Source organism: Pleurodeles waltl, chromosome 2_1 (assembly GCF_031143425.1).
Source record: "Pleurodeles waltl isolate 20211129_DDA chromosome 2_1, aPleWal1.hap1.20221129, whole genome shotgun sequence".
In the NCBI taxonomy this organism is placed as follows: Eukaryota; Metazoa; Chordata; class Amphibia; order Caudata; family Salamandridae; genus Pleurodeles; species Pleurodeles waltl.
Window position 1 is genome coordinate 639,408,201 of NC_090438.1, and position 18,805 is coordinate 639,427,005.

An 18,805-nucleotide genomic window follows, 5' to 3' on the forward strand; every position below is an offset into this window, starting at 1 on the left:
GACATAAAGGAGGCATAAGCTCTGACTACTTCGCGGAGACCATTCATAGTGCGGGCCATAAGGTCCGCGTACGTCAGCACAGGGATATCAATACCATTCACCTTTGGTACATCCCTACAATGTTCCATCAGAAAATCCGACAATCCATTTGTATAAAGAAGGAACAGAGTAGGAGCCAAAACACACCCCTGGTACACACCCCTTGATTGCTTAAAGGCCTCTGAACATTCCCCATTAGGCCCCACCCTCACATTTGCAACCGTTCCTATAGATTGTATATTATTCTCAAGCATTATGAGCAAAGCTTCTCTACTTGGTTATGATTTGCATGTGATGGGATATTAGTAGAAGTGCCTTACAGCTGATGTGTTTACACCTGTACTATGGAATCTTGGCCAGCCCAAGTACTGCTTCGACATTCTACCTTCTTTAGAGCCCAGACCTCCGATCTAGTATAATTGGAACGAAGCACAGGTATTTGCTTTCAAGTTAAAAAGACAGTTTATAAACTGTTGGTCAAAGGTTTCGGTCCCCCATAGTTCTAGCCAAGATCATACTGACATGTAAAGTAAAAAACTGTAGGCATAATCCTGTTTAAACAACTTCGACGAAGCCTCAGACAGACTGTTTCCAAAAATCTTGTGGTTCCAACTCCCCCCACCCCCCCAAAATTGCTGGCAGATTTCCTGCAATTAAATGTAAAGTAGAAATTCCACAGTAGGCATTGGTGGAAGTCCTTCATTTCCACTGCTAGTTTGGTGAGAGAGCACAGAAGCCAAACCAATGAACAGAAATTCAGCCATTAAAACTCTAAATCAGTCTATAGGCTCCTAGTGCATTTAATAAATACAAAATCAAATTGATTTCAGTTGTCTGTGTTGCCCAAATGTGTGTTTGACAGAGGCCATTTCTATTTGAGATAAGCTGAAAACACTAAATTAAAGGTACATATAACAGCAGCAATAATCTAAAAAGTGATATTCCATAATGTCAAATAATCAAAAGTCCATAACACAAATTTGAAATAATATTTGTAAGACCTCTCATGGTAAGATAAAGTAAACCTTAACACCATACTCCGCGTCATATAAGCTCCTGCAAATTGACACAAGACTCTTGGTTAGAGAACAGTGCACTGTTCACGTACATTTCTGAGTGGTGAACAGGTATGGGAAAGCCTAATGCTCTTTATATTCCTCTGCTCTTAATAAAGGAATATTAGTTTTTGACTAATCATTGGTTTATTTAGCTACAAGATTGAAACAGTCAGAATGGCTGTATTGTTCTGCAATGTTTTACCAACAAGATTGGCCACAGCTACACCATTTCAAAAGCATGGTCCTAATCTGAGATGATTTACATTTTATATTCATTTTGTAAAATGGTGTTCATTTGATGTTTGTATCTTTTCCTCTTCCCTTAAAGCTAACAGCCACCTTTGAACACTGATAATTTACGAATGAGAGATGCCTATCCTAATGTGAGCCTCCGTTGCTAAGAGCTAGTCTTGGTGAATATTGTTAAAACAGTATGTTCCCGCAAACCTAATTCAAGGTAGAAATGAATAGCTGTAATGCCTATTTGATATTAACAAAATCCTCTAAGTTCTGTGAAGGGCAATGCCTATCTTGCTTAGAAAGCTTGTGAAACTAATGTATGCCTGTGCTTTTTAAACTCCTGGCGAAAATATAGGAAGATGTTACTTATTATCTTAAAACGTATCACTTTTAATGCTAGATGGTGCATGATTATAACATAGTATTTTTTATTCCTTGCTCTTGAAGTATATTTTTGACAGATCAAATTGCTTTTTGTAAACAGTAGTGATGAGAGTATGCTTGATCTGTTTTCGTTCATATACACTTTATATATTTTATCAAAAAGGAATCATTGAATTGATTAACTATTTACACTGACAAAATTGATCCCCAGTTTCTTGCACCCCTCCTTTGCTGATTTTCTTTATAAAACCTTGTGCTGTGGCATAGCACAGTCCTACTCAGATTGTATGTATTTTTTTATAAAGTCACTGACTTGGTAAAAGTGGGTGATTGAACAAAGGCATGCAGGCTTAACACAGCCAAGGCTGGGTTTCCTCTTCAGAGAGAAACTGTTATTTCCAGATATGTGGTGCACAGTTAAATGGTGTTGCTCGCTTCAAAGTTTGCACGCTGCAGTAGATGATGAGCGATGAAAGATGCAGCCTAACACAATTCTAAGTAATCCAAGATACATAAAACAGTTGGAAAGGTTCATTGTTTAGTGGAAGTTTGGAGACAAGGATTTTAATGAGGTAATTAAGGACGTATAGCCTAAAAAAGTGGTTTTGATTTGAAATTCACTTCTAAGCCTTTCTCAGCTGCTATACATGTACTATAGTACACATATAAGGATTTGGATTTTCCTCCTTTATCTGGTATGCACACAAACAAAGACGTTGATAGTTTATTACCCAAAGGGATCATTTTTTAAAACAATTTAATTCAAAACTGGGCTTTCTCAGTTTGATTGATTGATGCAACCCTTTTTAGCTTTTTTGTTTGCTTTTTCATGTAAAGGTACAAATAATATACATGGAAGTCTAGATGGTTAACAATTAATAATGGGGATGTTTTTCACCTTGGGGGTCTGGATGGGTTCAAACAAACAAGAACGAAGCATGAGCTGTCTTTGATCTCACTCAGACCCCCAAGGTGAAAAACACCAGTGTTATTCACTTTTTACCCATAAAAAAGAAAAACACATTCTTGGCTCCTACCACACACTCACTGCTCTCTGCGTCTGTATGTGGCACCTAGAATTCATTTGACATTGCCACAGTGAGGAAACTAATTTTGTTACATAATGTTGATACTTAATAGCAGTGAATACCAAATTTAGAATCTGGTATTCACACTAATGGCATTCCGGGAGAGCCATACATTTCAAAATATTAGTGGTGTTGTTAACATTACATCTTTCATTTTAACAGGTAATTGAAGCTAATCGAAATGGGGAAATGAACCTCAAAATAGAGACTGATTTGGTGTCTGTCACTACAAATTTTAAAGATCTTGGGAATCCACCATGGGGTAAGTGTTGAAGTACACGGTTAATCTATCTCTGCACAATGATTGTTTTGATAGTACAAGATAGGTTATGTAATCATATTTGATACATTTGTAGATCTGCTACTTCATCACCTGCCCAGAGACTACTTGTTTGCAGATTGCCTGGTCTCCAAAGCATCATGTCATCATGTGTAGTTTATATTCTTTCACCAGCTGCACATTTTCCCACCCCTGTGGACATCTTCCCAAGTATGTGTGGAGCTATAGATTCACATGATCTGATTTACCCCTACTTTCAGTAGTACCTATTTAAACCTTGTTTAGGGCCGGGTAGGAGAAAATATCATCAGCACAAGGAAGTTGTCCATTATTGCTGAGTTATGTGGCCTACCTAATTAATCATTGATAACGGTATGTTCGATGGCATCTGTCGCTGTAGATACGCATGTTTTGCAATAGCTCGCCATCTGGTGTTGGGCCGGAGTGTTACAAGTTGTTTTTCTTCGAAGAAGTCTTTCGAGTCACGGGACCGAGTGACTCCTCCTTTTGTCTCCATTGCGCATGGGCGTCGACTCCATCTTCGATTGTTTTTTTTCCGCCATCGGGTTCGGACGTGTTCCTGTCGCTCCGAGTTTCGGAACGGAAAGATAGCTAATTTCGGAAGATTTTCGTCGGTATTGTTGCGTTCGGGATCGGCGTAGTTAGATTCAACACCGCATCGAAGATCGAAGAGCTCCGGTGCCCTTCGGGGTAGTTTTTCGATCCCCCGTCGGGGCCTGGTCGGCCCGACCGCGTGCTGAAGAACGCCGATGGAACGGACCCCGTTCCGTTTCTGCCCCAAATGCCACAATAAATACCCCTATACAGACCAACACTTGGTCTGTAACCTGTGCCTGTCACCTGAGCACAGTGAAGACACCTGCGAGGCCTGTCGTGCGTTCCGGTCCCGAAAAACACTCCGAGACCGTCGAGCCAGAAGACTTCAGATGGCGTCCGCGCCGACAGCCCACCGAGAGTTCGAGGAACAAGAAGAGGAAGGTACCTTCTCGATCCAAGAATCGGACTCCGAAGTATTCGACGATACACAAACCGTGAGTAAGACGTCGAAAACCACACAGAGGAAGATTTACAAGGCCCAGGGGACGCCACTGCCATCAGGCCATGGCTCCACCCATAAATTCGGTGACCGACCGTCGGCACCGAAAAAGGCCCAAACAGTGCCGAGATCGTCCGACTCCGGTCGAGACACCGGCACGCAGCCTTCTCGGGACCGAGAAAGTGCTGGAGACAAGCCTCGACACCGAGATGCCGGTGTGGACACGGCTCGACGCCGAGACAGCGGCACCGAAGAAGATCGACGCCGAGAGGTTTCAGCCCCGAAAAAGAAAAAAGTCACCTCGGAGCCGAAAAACCACGCAGACAGGGTTTCGGTGCCGAAACAAACTGCAAGCGACCCAGCTTCAGGCTCTTATACAGAAGAGCACTCGCTAACCTCCCAAATGCAAAAGCATAGGTTTGAGGAAGAGCTACAATCAACTGATGTAGACCATACGCAAAAGCGTATTTTCATACAGCAGGGGACAGGAAAAATAAGCACCCTTCCCCCCATTAGAAGAAAGAGAAGGTTGGAGTTCCAAACTGAACAGACACCACAACCAAAAGTGGTGAAAAGAGTTACCCCACCACCTTCTCCTCCACCCGTGATTAACGTCTCGCCAGCACAAACTCCATCACACTCCCCAGCTCACACCACCATAAGCCAGGGTGACCAAGATCAAGACGCATGGGACCTATACGACGCCCCAGTGTCAGATAACAGTCCGGAGGCATACCCTACGAAGCCATCTCCACCATAGGACAGCACCGCGTATTCTCAAGTGGTGGCTAGAGCAGCACAATTTCACAACGTAAGCCTCCACTCAGAACAGGTCGAGGATGATTTTTTATTCAACACACACTCCTCCACCCACAGCTCATACCAAAGCCTGCCTATGCTCCCTGGTATGCTCCGGCACGCAAAAGACATCTTTAAGGAGCCGGTCAAAAGTAGGGCTATCACACCAAGAGTGGAAAAAAAGTATAAGGCGCCTCCTACAGACCCGGTTTTCATCACTACACAGCTGCCACCAGACTCTGTCGTTGTAGGAGCAGCTAGGAAAAGGGCCAACTCCCACACATCTGGAGATGCACCACCCCCAGATAAAGAAAGCCGCAAGTTCGATGCAGCTGGTAAGAGAGTCGCAGCACAAGCTGCAAACCAGTGGCGCATCGCCAACTCCCAGGCACTACTTGCGCGCTATGACAGAGCCCACTGGGACGAGATGCAACATCTCATTGAACATCTGCCCAAGGACTTACAAAATAGGGCAAAACAAGTGGTTGAGGAGGGACAGACCATTTCCAACAACCAGATCCGCTCCTCTATGGACGCTGCAGATACAGCTGCACGGACAATTAATACATCTGTAACTATCAGAAGGCATGCATGGCTCCGAACGTCTGGATTTAAACCAAAGATTCAACAAGCAGTTCTCAATATGCCTTTTAACGAAAAAGAACTGTTCGGTCCAGAAGTGGACACAGCGATTGAGAAACTCAAAAAAGATACGGACACTGCCAAAGCCATGGGCGCACTCTACTCCCCGCAGAGCAGAGGCAATTACAGCACATTCCGTAAAACACCCTTTCGAGGGGGGTTTCGGGGTCAGAGCACACAAGCCAGCACCTCACAAGCAACACCGTCCAGTTACCAGGGACAGTATAGAGGAGGTTTTCGGGGACAATATAGAGGAGGGCAATTCCCTAGGAATAGAGGAAGATTTCACAGCCCCAAAACCCCTACTACTAAACAGTGACTCACATGTCACTCACCCCCTCCACACAACACCAGTGGGGGGAAGAATAAGTCATTATTACAAAGCATGGGAGGAAATCACTACAGACACTTGGGTTCTACCAATTATCCAACATGGTTATTGCATAGAATTTCTACAATTCCCTCCAAACATACCACCAAAAGCACAAAATTTGACAACACACCATTCCAATCTCCTGGAGATAGAAGTGCAGGCACTATTGCAAAAGAATGCAATCGAATTAGTGCCAAACACACAAATAAACACAGGAGTTTACTCACTGTACTTTCTGATACCAAAGAAGGACAAAACGCTGAGACCAATCCTAGACCTCAGAGTAGTGAGCACTTTCATCAAATCAGACCACTTTCACATGGTCACACTACAAGAAGTATTGCCATTGCTAAAACTACACGACTACATGGCAACTTTAGACCTCAAGGATGCTTATTTCCATATACCAATACACCCATCGCACAGGAAATACCTAAGGTTTGTATTCAAGGGAATACATTACCAATTCAAGGTATTGCCTTTCGGATTAACAACCGCACCAAGAGTCTTTACCAAATGTCTAGCGGTGGTCGCTGCACACATAAGAAGGCAGCAAATACATGTGTTCCCATATCTAGACGACTGGCTAATCAAGGCCCATTCGTTAACCGCTTCTGTGCCTTGGACGAGATGATCTCGTCCAAGGCTACAGTTCCCCTGTGCCTTGGACGAGATCATCTCGTCCATGGCACAGGGGAACTTGGGGGCGCGCTAGCGCGCCCCCCGTGCACCCCCTCCCCCCCAAGTCGGGGATGGAAGGGGAAGACCTTCCCCTTCCACCCCCGACCCCACCCCCCCTGTGACGTCAGCGCGCGCGCTGATGTGTCACAGGGGCCTCCCTCGTCGCGCTGGAAGCTCTGCTTCCAGCGCGATTGAAAAAGAAATGCAAAAGCATTTCTCTTTCAATCGATGGGAGGCCCGGAGGGGCTTCAAAGGGAAGGAAAAGTATTTCCTTCCCTTTGAAGTCCCTCCGAGGGTTTCAAAAGCCGGATTGCTTGCAATCCGGCTTTTGAAACCCCACTAGACACCAGGGATTTTTTTTTTTTTTATTGAAATTGACAAAAGGGAGCGACCCCTTGGGCAAGGGTCGCTCCCAGGGGGGGCATTTTTTTTAAAAGGCCTTTTCTGCCCCCAGGGGGGGGCAGAAACCTCTAGGCACCAGGGACCTTTTTTTTTTTTGTTTTGTTTCATTTTTTTTTTTTTTTGGTGGGGAGCGACCCCTTAGGCAAGGGTCGCTCCCCTTGAGGGAAAATTATATTTTGGCCATTTCTGCCCCCCTTGGGGGCAGATTGGCCTATTTTGATGAGGCCAATCTGCCCCCAAGGGGGGTAGAAACCACTAGACACCAGGGATTTTTTTTTTTTTTATTGTTATTGACAAAAGGGAGCGACCCCTTGGGCAAGGGTCGCTCCCAGGGGGGGGCATATTTTCGGGAAGGCCTTTTCTGCCCCCCCTGGGGGCAGATCGGCCTACTATTAGGCCGATCTGCCCCCAGGGGGGGCAGAAACCTCTAGGCACCAGGGACCATTTTTTTTTTTTTTTTTTTTGTTTTGGTGGGGAGCGACCCCTTAGGCAAGGGTCGCCCCCCTTTGGGGAAAATTATATTTTGCCCATTTCTGCCCCCCTTGGGGGCAGATTGGCCTATTTTGATGAGGCCAATCTACCCCCAAGGGGGGTAGAAACCACTAGACACCAGGGAGTTTTTTCTTTGCGTGAATTTCACGCAAAGGGAGCGACCCCTTAGGCAAGGGTCGCTCCTTGGGGGGGAGGGCAATTTATTTTAGGCCATTTCTGCCCCCGGGGGGGGAAGAAACCTCTAGGCGCCAGGGCAAATTTTTTTTTTGTGTTTTTTTTTTTTTGTTGTTTCTTTTTTTTAGAGATGGGGAGCGACCCATCAGGCAAGGGTCGCTCCCCTGGGGGGCAAATTGTATTTAGACCATTTCTGCCCCCCTGGGGGCAGATTGGCCAATTTTAGGTCAATCTGCCCCCTGGGGGCAGAAACCACTAGGCACCGGGGATTTGTTTTTTGGCGCCAATGTCACGCAGGGGGAGCGACCCCGTAGGCAAGGGTCGCTCCGGGGGGGGGTGGGGGATGGGAGGCAAATTTATTTTAGGCCATTTCTGCCCCCCCCCTCCCGGGGGACAGATCGGCCTATTATTAGGCCGAACTGCCCCCAGGGGGGGCAGAACCCTCTAGACGCCAGGGCAATTTTTTTTTTTGTGGTTTTTTTTTTTTGTTGTTTCTTTTTTTACAGATGGGGAGCGACCCATCAGGCAAGGGTCGCTCCCCTGGGGGGGCAAATTGTATTTAGACCATTTCTGCCACCCTGGGGGCAGATTGGCCAATTTTAGGTCAATCTGCCCCCAAGGGGGCAGAAACCACTAGGCACCGGGGATTTGTTTTTGGGCGCCAATGTCACGCAGGGGGAGCGACCCCGTAGGCAAGGGTCGCTCCCGGGGGGGGGGTGGGTGTTGGGGGTGCAAATTTATTTTAGGCCATTTCTGCCGCCCTGGGGGGCAGATCGGCCTATTATTAGGCCGATCTGCCCCTTGGGGGGGGGGGGGGCAGAAACCTCTAGGCACCAGGGGAATTTTTTTTTTTTTCTTTTTTTTTTTTCTTTTTTTTCTTTTTTTAGAGATGGGGAGCGACCCATCAGGCAAAAGTCGCTCCCCTGGGGGACAAATTGTATTTAGGCCATTTCTGCCCCCCTTGGGGGCAGATTGGCTGAGTTTAGGTCAACCTGCCCCCAAGGGGGCAGAAACCACTAGGCACCGGGGATTTGTTTTTTGGTGCCAATGTCACGCAGGGGGAGCGACCCCGTAGGCAAGGGTCGCTCCGGGGGGGGGGGTGGAGGTTGGGGGGAGAGAAATTTATTTTAGGCCATTTCTGCCCCCCCTGGGGGCAGATCGGCCTATTATTAGGGCGATCTGCGCCCGGGGGGGTCAGAAACCTCTAGGCACCAGGGCAAATTTTGTTTTGTGTTTTTTTTTTTTTGTTTGTTTGTTTTTTTAGAGATGGGGAGTGACCCATCAGGCAAGGGTCGCTCCCCAGGAGGGCAAATTGTATTTAGACCATTTCTGCCCCCCTGGGGGCAGATTGGCAGAGTTTAGGTCAATCTGCCCCCAAGGGGGCAGAAACCACTAGGCACCGGGGATTTGTTTTTTGGTGCCAATGTCACGCAGGGGGAGCGACGCTGTAGGCAAGGGTCGCTCCCGGCGGGGGAGGGTGGGGGTTGGGGTGGCAAATTTATTTTAGGGCATTTCTGCCCCCCCCCCCTGGGGCCGGCTGAGCTACAGGCCAAACACCACAGGTAGGCACCTTGCAAAAAACACCTCTGTTTTCTGTGAAAAAATATGTTGTGTCCACGTTGTGTTTTGGGCCATTTCCTTTTGTGGGCGCTAGGCCTACCCACAGAAGTGACGTACCATTTTTATCGAGAGACTTAGGGGAACGCTGGGTGGAAGGAAATTTGTGGCTCCTCTCAGATTCCAGAACTTTCTGTCACCGAAATGAGAGGAAAAAGTGTTTTTTGGGCCAAATTTTGATGTTTGCAAAGGATTCTGGGTAACATAACCTGGTCAGAGCCCCGCAAGTCACCCCATCTTGGATTCCCCTGGGTTTCTAGTTTTCAAAAATGCACTGGTTTGCTAGGTTTCCTCAGGTGTCGGCTGAGCTACAGGCCAAAATCCACAGGTAGGCACTGCTTTTTATAAAAAAATTTGATGTGTCCACGTTGTGTTTTGGGCCCTTTCCTTTCGTGGGCGCTAGTCCTACCCACACAAGTGAGGTATCATTTTTATCGGGAGACTTGGGGGAACGCTGGGTGGAAGGAAATTTGTAGCTCCTCTCAGATTCCAGAACTTTCTGCCACAGAAATGTGAGGGACATGTGTATTTTTAGCCAAATTTTGAGGTTTGCAAAGGATTCTGGGTAACAGAACCTGGTCCGAGCCCCGCAAGTCACCCCTCCTTGGATTCCCCTAGGTCTCTAGTTTTCAGAAATGCACAGGTTTGGTAGGTTTCCCTAGGTGCCGGCTGAGCTAGAGGCCAAAATCTACAGGTAGGCACTTCGCAAAAAACACCTCTGTTTTTTTCCAAAATTTAGGATGTGTCCACGTTGCGCTTTGGGGTGTTTCCTGTCGCCGGCGCTAGGCCTACCCACGCAAGTGAGGTATCATTTTTATCGGGAGACTTGGGGGAACGCTGGGTGGAAGGAAATTTGTAGCTCCTCTCAGATTCCAGAACTTTCTGCCACAGAAATGTGAGGGACATGTGTTTTTTTAGCCAAATTTTGAGGTTTGCAAAGGATTCTGGGTAACAGAACCTGGTCCGAGCCCCGCAAGTCACCCCTCCTTGGATTCCCCTAGGTCTCTAGTTTTCAGAAATGCACAGGTTTGGTAGGTTTCCCTAGGTGCCGGCTGAGCTAGAGGCCAAAATCTACAGGTAGGCACTTCGCAAAAAACACCTCTGTTTTTTTCCAAAATTTAGGATGTGTCCACGTTGCGCTTTGGGGTGTTTCCTGTCGCCGGCGCTAGGCCTACCCACGCAAGTGAGATATCATTTTTATCGGGAGACTTGGGGGAACGCTGGGTGGAAGGAAATTTGTAGCTCCTCTCAGATTCCAGAACTTTCTGCCACAGAAATGTGAGGGACATGTGTTTTTTAGCCAAATTTTGAGGTTTGCAAAGGATTCTGGGTAACAGAACCTGGTCCAAGCCCCGCAAGTCACCCCTCCTTGGATTCCCCTAGGTCTCTAGTTTTCAGAAATGCACAGGTTTGGTAGGTTTCCCTAGGTGCCGGCTGAGCTAGAGGCCAAAATCTACAGGTAGGCACTTCGCAAAAAACACCTCTGTTTTTTTCCAAAATTTAGGATGTGTCCACGTTGCGCTTTGGGGTGTTTCCTGTCGCCGGCGCTAGGCCTACCCACGCAAGTGAGGTATCATTTTTATCGGGAGACTTGGGGGAACGCTGGGTGGAAGGAAATTTGTAGCTCCTCTCAGATTCCAGAACTTTCTGCCACAGAAATGTGAGGGACATGTGTTTTTTAGCCAAATTTTGAGGTTTGCAAAGGATTCTGGGTAACAGAACCTGGTCCGAGCCCCGCAAGTCACCCCTCCTTGGATTCCCCTAGGTCTCTGGTTTTCAGAAATGCACAGGTTTGGTAGGTTTCCCTAGGTGCCGGCTGAGCTAGAGGCCAAAATCTACAGGTAGGCACTTCGCAAAAAACACCTCTGTTTTTTTCCAAAATTTAGGATGTGTCCACGTTGCGCTTTGGGGTGTTTCCTGTCGCCGGCGCTAGGCCTACCCACGCAAGTGAGGTATCATTTTTATCGGGAGACTTGGGGGAACGCTGGGTGGAAGGAAATTTGTAGCTCCTCTCAGATTCCAGAACTTTCTGCCACAGAAATGTGAGGGACATGTGTTTTTTTAGCCAAATTTTGAGGTTTGCAAAGGATTCTGGGTAACAGAACCTGGTCCGAGCCCCGCAAGTCACCCCTCCTTGGATTCCCCTAGGTCTCTAGTTTTCAGAAATGCACAGGTTTGGTAGGTTTCCCTAGGTGCCGGCTGAGCAAGAGGCCAAAATCTACAGGTAGGCACTTCGCAAAAAACACCTCTGTTTTTTCCCAAAATTTAGGATGTGTCCACGTTGCGCTTTGGGGTGTTTCCTGTCGCCGGCGCTAGGCCTACCCACGCAAGTGAGGTATCATTTTTATCGGGAGACTTGGGGGAACATAGATTAGCAAAACAAGTGCTATTGCCCCTTGTCTTTCTCTACATTTTTTCCTTCCAAATATAGGAGAGTGTGTAAAAAAGACATCTATTTGAGAAATTCCCTATAATTCACATGCTTGTATGGTCACCCCGGAATTCAGAGATGTGCAAATAACCACTGCTCCTCAGCACCTTATCTTGTGCCCTTTTTGGAAATGCAAAGGTTTTCTTGATAGCAATTTTTTACTCTTTATATTTCAGCAAATGAATTGCTGTATACCCGGTATAGAATGAAAACGCACTGCAGGGTGCAGCTCATTTATTGGCTCTGGGTTCCTCGGGTTCTTGATGAACCTACAAGCCCTATATATCCCCGCAACCAGAGGAGTCCAGCAGACGTAACGGTATATTGCTTTCCATAATCTGACATTGCAGGGAAAAGTTACAGAGTAAAACGTAGAGAAAAATTTATGTTTTTTTCACCTCAATTTCAATATTTTTCTTTTTCAGCTGTTATTTTCTGTAGGAAACCCTTGTAGGATCTACACAAATGACCCCTTGCTGAATTCAGAATTTTGTCTACTTTTCAGAAATGGTTAGGTTTCTGGGATCCAGCATTGGTTTCATGCCCATTCCTGTCACTGACTGGAAGGAGGCTGAAAGCACAAAAAATTGCAAAAATGGGGTATGCCCCAGTAAAATGCCAAAATTGTGTTGAAAAATTGGGTTTTCTGATTCAAGTCTGCCTGTTCCTGAAAGCTAGGAAGCTGCTGAGTTTAGCACTACAAACCCTTTGTTGATGCCATTTTCAGGGGGAAATCCACAAGCCTTCTTCTGCAGCCACTTTTTCCATTTTTTTAAAAAAAACCAAAATTTTCACTGTATTTTGGTCAATTTCTTGGCCTCCTTTAAGGGAACCCACAAAGTCTGGGTACCTCTAGAATCCCTAGGATGTTGGAAAAAAAGGACGCAAATTTGGCTTGGTTAGCTTATGTGAACAAAAAGTTATGAGGGCCTAAGCGCGAACTGCCCCAAATAGGCAAAAAAAGGCCTGGCACAGGAGGGGGAAAAGGCCTGGCAGCGAAGGGGTTAATAGAGTGCTCAAATCACACAAATCATATCATACAAACCCTCTTCAAACTAGGGTTCACCGTCAATTTCACAAAATCCAAAATTCTGCCGCGCAAGGTACAACAATACCTGGGAGCCATAATAGACGCATCAAAAGGAGTAGCCACTCCAAGTCCACAAAGAATTCAAAATTTCAGCACCATGATACAACGCATGTATCCAACACAAAGGATACAAGCAAAGATGGTACTACAACTCCTAGGCATGATGTCTTCATGCATAGCCATTGTCCCAAACGCAAGACTGCACATGAGGCCCTTACAACAGTGCCTAGCATCACAATGGTCACAAGCACAGGGTCACCTTCTAGATCTGGTGTTAATAGACCGCCAAACTTACCTCTCGCTTCTGTGGTGGAACAACATAAATTTAAACAAAGGGCGGCCTTTCCAAGACCCAGTGCCACAATACGTAATAACAACAGATGCTTCCATGACAGGGTGGGGAGCACACCTCGATCAACACAGCATACAAGGACAATGGAACGTACATCAAACAAAACTGCATATAAATCACCTAGAACTTCTAGCAGTTTTTCAAGCACTAAAAGATTTCCAACCAATAATAGTTCACAAATACATTCTTGTCAAAACAGACAACATGACAACAATGTATTATCTAAACAAGCAAGGGGGGACGCACTCCGCGCAGTTAAGCCTGCTAGCACAAAAGATTTGGCGTTGGGCAATTCACAACCAAATTCGCCTAATAGCACAATTTATACCAGGGATCCAAAATCAACTCGCAGACAATCTCTCTCGAGATCACCAACAGGTCCACGAATGGGAACAAATTCTGAACACTTATTTCAAACTCTGGGGAACACCTCAGATAGACTTGTTTGCGACAAAGGAGAACGCAAAATGCCAAAACTTCGCATCCAGATACCCACACAAACAGTCCCAAGGCAATGCCCTATGGATGAACTGGTCAGGGATATTTGCTTACGCTTTTCCTCCTCTCCCTCTCCTTCCTTACCTGGTAAACAAACTCAGTCAAAACAAACTCAAACTCATATTAATAGCACCAACTTGGGCACGGCAACCCTGGTACACAACGCTGCTAGACCTATCAGTAGTACCCTGCATCAAATTGCCCAACAGGCCAGATCTGTTGACACAACACAACCAAAAGATCAGACACCCAGATCCAGCATCGCTGAATCTAGCAATCTGGCTCCTGAAATCCTAGAATTCGGGCACTTACAACTTACCCAAGAATGTATGGAATTCATAAAACAAGCCAGAAGGCCATCCACCAGGCACTGCTATGCAAGTAAATGGAAGAGGTTTGTTTGCTACTGCCATATTAATCAAATACAACCATTACACACAACTCCAGAACATGTAGTGGGTTACTTGCTTCACTTACAAAAATCTAACCTGGCTTTCTCTTCCATTAAAATACACCTTGCAGCAATATCTGCATACCTGCAGACTACCTATTCAACTTCCCTATATAAGATACCAGTCATTAAAGCATTCATGGAGGGCCTTAGGAGAATTATACCACCAAGAACACCACCTGTTCCTTCATGGAACCTAAATGTTGTCCTAACTAGACTTATGGGTCCACCTTTTGAACCCATGCACTCCTGCGAAATACAGTTCCTAACCTGGAAGGTGGCATTTCTCATCGCCATTACTTCCCTAAGAAGAGTAAGCGAGATTCAGGCGTTTACAATACAGGAACCTTTTATACAACTACACAAGAATAAGGTCGTCCTAAGGACCAATCCTAAATTTTTGCCAAAGGTTATTTCACCGTTCCATCTAAATCAAACAGTGGAACTTCCAGTGTTCTTTCCACAGCCAGATACCGTAGCTGAAAGGGCACTACATACATTAGATGTCAAAAGAGCATTGATGTATTACATTGACAGAACAAAGAACATCAGAAAGACTAAACAACTATTTATTGCATTTCAAAAACCTCATGCAGGAAACCCAATATCAAAACAAGGTATAGCCAGATGGATAGTTAAATGCATCCAAATCTGCTACCTTAAAGCTAAACGACAGCTGCCCATTACACCAAGGGCACACTCAACCAGAAAGAAAGGTGCTACCATGGCCTTTCTAGGAAACATCCCAATGCAAGAAATATGTAAGGCAGCCACATGGTCTACGCCTCACACATTCACCAAGCACTACTGTGTAGACGTGTTATCCGCACAACAAGCCACAGTAGGTCAAGCCGTATTAAGAACATTATTTCAGACTACTTCCACTCCTACAGGCTGATCCACCGCTTTTGGGGAGATAACTGCTTACTAGTCTATGCAAAACATGCGTATCTACAGCGACAGATGCCATCGAACTGAAAATGTCACTTACCCAGTGTACATCTGTTCGTGGCATCAGTCGCAGTAGATTCGCATGTGCCCACCCGCCTCCCCGGGAGCCTGTAGCAGTTTGGAAGTTACCTTCAACTATTTATATATGTATCATCTCAACCTTAAATAGGTGCATACTTAGTCACTCCATTGCATGGGCACTATTACTACAATTCAACTCCTACCTCACCCTCTGCGGGGAAAAACAATCGAAGATGGAGTCGACGCCCATGCGCAATGGAGACAAAAGGAGGAGTCACTCGGTCCCGTGACTCGAAAGACTTCTTCGAAGAAAAACAACTTGTAACACTCCGGCCCAACACCAGATGGCGAGCTATTGCAAAACATGCGAATCTACTGCGACTGATGCCACGAACAGATGTACACTGGGTAAGTGACATTTTCATTTTCATTCCAATCAGAAGGCAAGGGAAGTGTTTCTAGTTTAATAAAAGATGACACAGAACCAACCAGATTTTGCCAACTTTGGCTGCAAAACTGCTCATACCTTCTTTAACACGGGTCTTGATAAGTGAGTCAAGCTTCAATTACAGCATTGTCTTGCATACCACAATTTATTCCATTCCCAATTTTCAGGTTTTAGGCTGGTCTTGGCACAAGATGGTTACCATTTTTCTGGTGAACAATATGAGCATAAGAGTGCTGCAGGTGCTGGCTTCATTTGTATTCCTACATCTGTTTGTAGCATTCTACCTGTTTGACCACAGCACATTCCTATCCATTGTTTGAGTTTTTAATTCCTTGCTTTAGAGTAGCTGCCCCATCTTTATGATGCGCAAGGTGCCTCATGGCTCGATGTGGACACCACTTTCATACCTTGTGCCAAGCTGCGGCATGCCCGTTCCATCTACATATGCTGATGACTTATAAGGCTGTGTGAGAGCATTTGGTTATGTGATGTCCACCAGCTGAGGAACTACATTAGTCATAAAAGATTGCATACCATTTCACTCATGTTGAAGCCACAGAGACTACATTTCTTAGAACGCACAATTCTGTTTTGAAGTGTCTTTCTTCAATATTGGATCTTTCATAGATTCACATTCTTGAATCATCCTCGTCGTTGAAGTGGTAGTCCCACGGTAACCTTAAAAATACATAGCAGTAAGTGTACTACACTAGGCCTCAATGGTATAGACAGGCACTACTATAGCCTATCCATGTTCTTTTATTAAAAAAAGAAACAAATCTGAACTACAACCAGTCAGGTGACAGCACCCTCTAGAACACTCCCCACAGAGGCTGTTTCCCACAGATTTTCTAGTACAAGTGTGAAGTATATAGTCTTAAAATTGAGGGGAGCCTCTGAGGGGAGGAGGGTGGGTTGCATGTGACTCTGTGGAAGATAACAATACTGGAGAACCATAGTTACAGGAAAGCAACCAATTTTCTTCTCCAGTATTGTATCTTTCATACATTCACAAGCTTGAATTAGAATAGCAAGCAGTAATTTTGCTTATTTTAACAATAACATCACTGATTATAACAATAATAATAAAAGCAATGATGCTACAATCAGTTTAGAATAGCAATGTTAACAATAATAATATTCGGCGAATATAGATAACATATCTATCAAGTAGAAGGTGGGATAACCAGAGAGGCTCACCTTAATTGAATAGATGTTTTAGCACTGCTTGTCGAACGGCTGTATCCATTTTGTTCGTCTCATCCAGGCAGTAGTGCTTCATAAATATATGTTGACTGGACCATAATGCTGCCCGGCAAATATGCTGCAGGGATACTCCAGCAAACAGAGCTGCGGATGTGGCTACCGCTCTGGTAGAATGGGCTTTAACCGTACTGCATAAAGGCTTTCCTGTCTGAGAGTGACAAAATTGTATAACCAGTCCGATCCATTGAGCAATGGTCTGCTTAGATACAGCAGAGCCTTTCATTGTATCTCCATATGCTACAAATAGCTGGTCTAATTGTATTTGATGCGTTCTGTGAAGGTAAAACTTTAGACATCTCTTTACGTCTAGTAAATGCATCGCTTTATCCGCTGCTGTTTGCGGATTAGCAAAACTTTTCCTAAAATCACCTGCTCATTTTGATGGAAATTTGATGGTACTTTTGGTATATACTTAGGGTTTGATAGAAGTATAACACCATTTGGAGTGAACTGGAGAAAGGGTTCTTTGATGGTGAAGGCTTGTATGTCACTCACCCTTTTCGCTGATATGAGAGCTAGTAAAAGTGATGTCTTCCAAGTAAGGAATTTTATTTCTGACCTATGAATCGGTTTAGAAGGTGGCTTCATGAGTTGTCCTAACACTGTTTAACAACCATAATGGTGGAGATTTACGCACCGGAGGAAACGCTCTAAAAAGCCCTTGAGGAATTGTTTTACAATCCTAGAAGAGTATAGCGAGGGGCCCTGCTAAAAGAACATGGATAGGCTATAGCAGTACCTGTCTATACCATTGAGGCCTAGTGTAGTACACATACTGCTATATATATTTAAGGTTACTGTGGAACTCCCACCTCGATGACGGGTATGATTCAAGCATGTGAATCTGTGAAAGATACCAATACTGGAGAACCATAGTTACAGGTAAGTAACCAGTTTTCTTAGGTGTCTTACTGGATCTGAAAACAGTTTTCAGCAATACCTGTAACGGCACTAAGTAGTGCAGCTGCTAAAAGAGTTGCTCTTAGATGTGACATTGTATGTCCATAATGGCACAAACCACCCACATAGATAACATGAGTTCCCTTTTCCACATATGTCAGACGAAAGAAATTGGGTCTGCTCACTGTAAATGTTTTCTTCACTGGATTTTTCTAGGATTTTGTTTCTCTTAATTATATCCCATTTAATTCCTTAGTGTGTCTCCTCCTAAGATGAAAGATTTATACTGTGCACACAGTGCAATAAATAAGCGATTATCTAATCACATTCAAGAGCCAAGAAAAACACAGGGAATAGTCAGTATCAATCAAGATGAATGAGTATATTTGTTTAATGTGACACCAGTCTAACATATTCAGACTCTGAAAACTGAGCACCAAGTATACAGCTTTGGTACTTGACTGTTAAAAAAGTGAGTTCATCCGTCCAAGGCTTATACACAGAGGGGGTGCAGAGTTACAGATTCAAAGCTCAGTAAGTAACAAATAAGTACCCAATAAATTGAATGTCCATCCAGTTCTTTGTCTTTATACACAAAATGAATTTGATCTGCACCCAACTCAATACTACACAGATAATGGATTAGTAATACAGGCATATTGGAATCCTTACAAGGAAATTTGGCAATATTTCACAGCTCTCACCTGGGGATAAGTCCATAGGAACTGTCCTTGCAGTTCCTGAACTTTTCTCTGATATGGGGAGGCAAACACTAGTTCAGTAGTTACCACTTCAGTATTGCTAGGGCCACTATCGGCCATTTACCTCCTTGGTGCTTATGTGAGTGAGGTCTATCTGCTGGGACTTGCTGTCTAGGTTGTCGCTCCTACCCACCTTCTTCTGTAGCTTGAGATGTTCTCAGGGCGATTTTGGTCAGGAACAGTTGTTATCTTTGAAGCCAACAATACAGGCCCAAATAAAACTCCCTGCCCATACAAGATGAGAGCCTAAGTGTAGGAAAGTGGTTTATTATGTGGGATGGTTGTGAGGCCATCCTATGTAATGAAGCCAC

At 45.0% G+C, this 18,805-nt stretch overlaps 1 protein-coding gene across 1 annotated transcript in view; it reads left to right on the top strand.

The window, feature by feature from the left end:
- HUS1 (HUS1 checkpoint clamp component) overlaps positions 1 to 18,805 on the top strand; it is a 122,614-nt gene that overhangs the window by 77,866 nt on the left and 25,943 nt on the right. Inside the window, exon 6 of the mRNA XM_069216133.1 lies at positions 2,972 to 3,071. Within this exon, the coding sequence (XP_069072234.1) occupies positions 2,972 to 3,071 (100 nt within the window). The remainder of the gene's footprint in view (positions 1 to 2,971; positions 3,072 to 18,805) is intronic.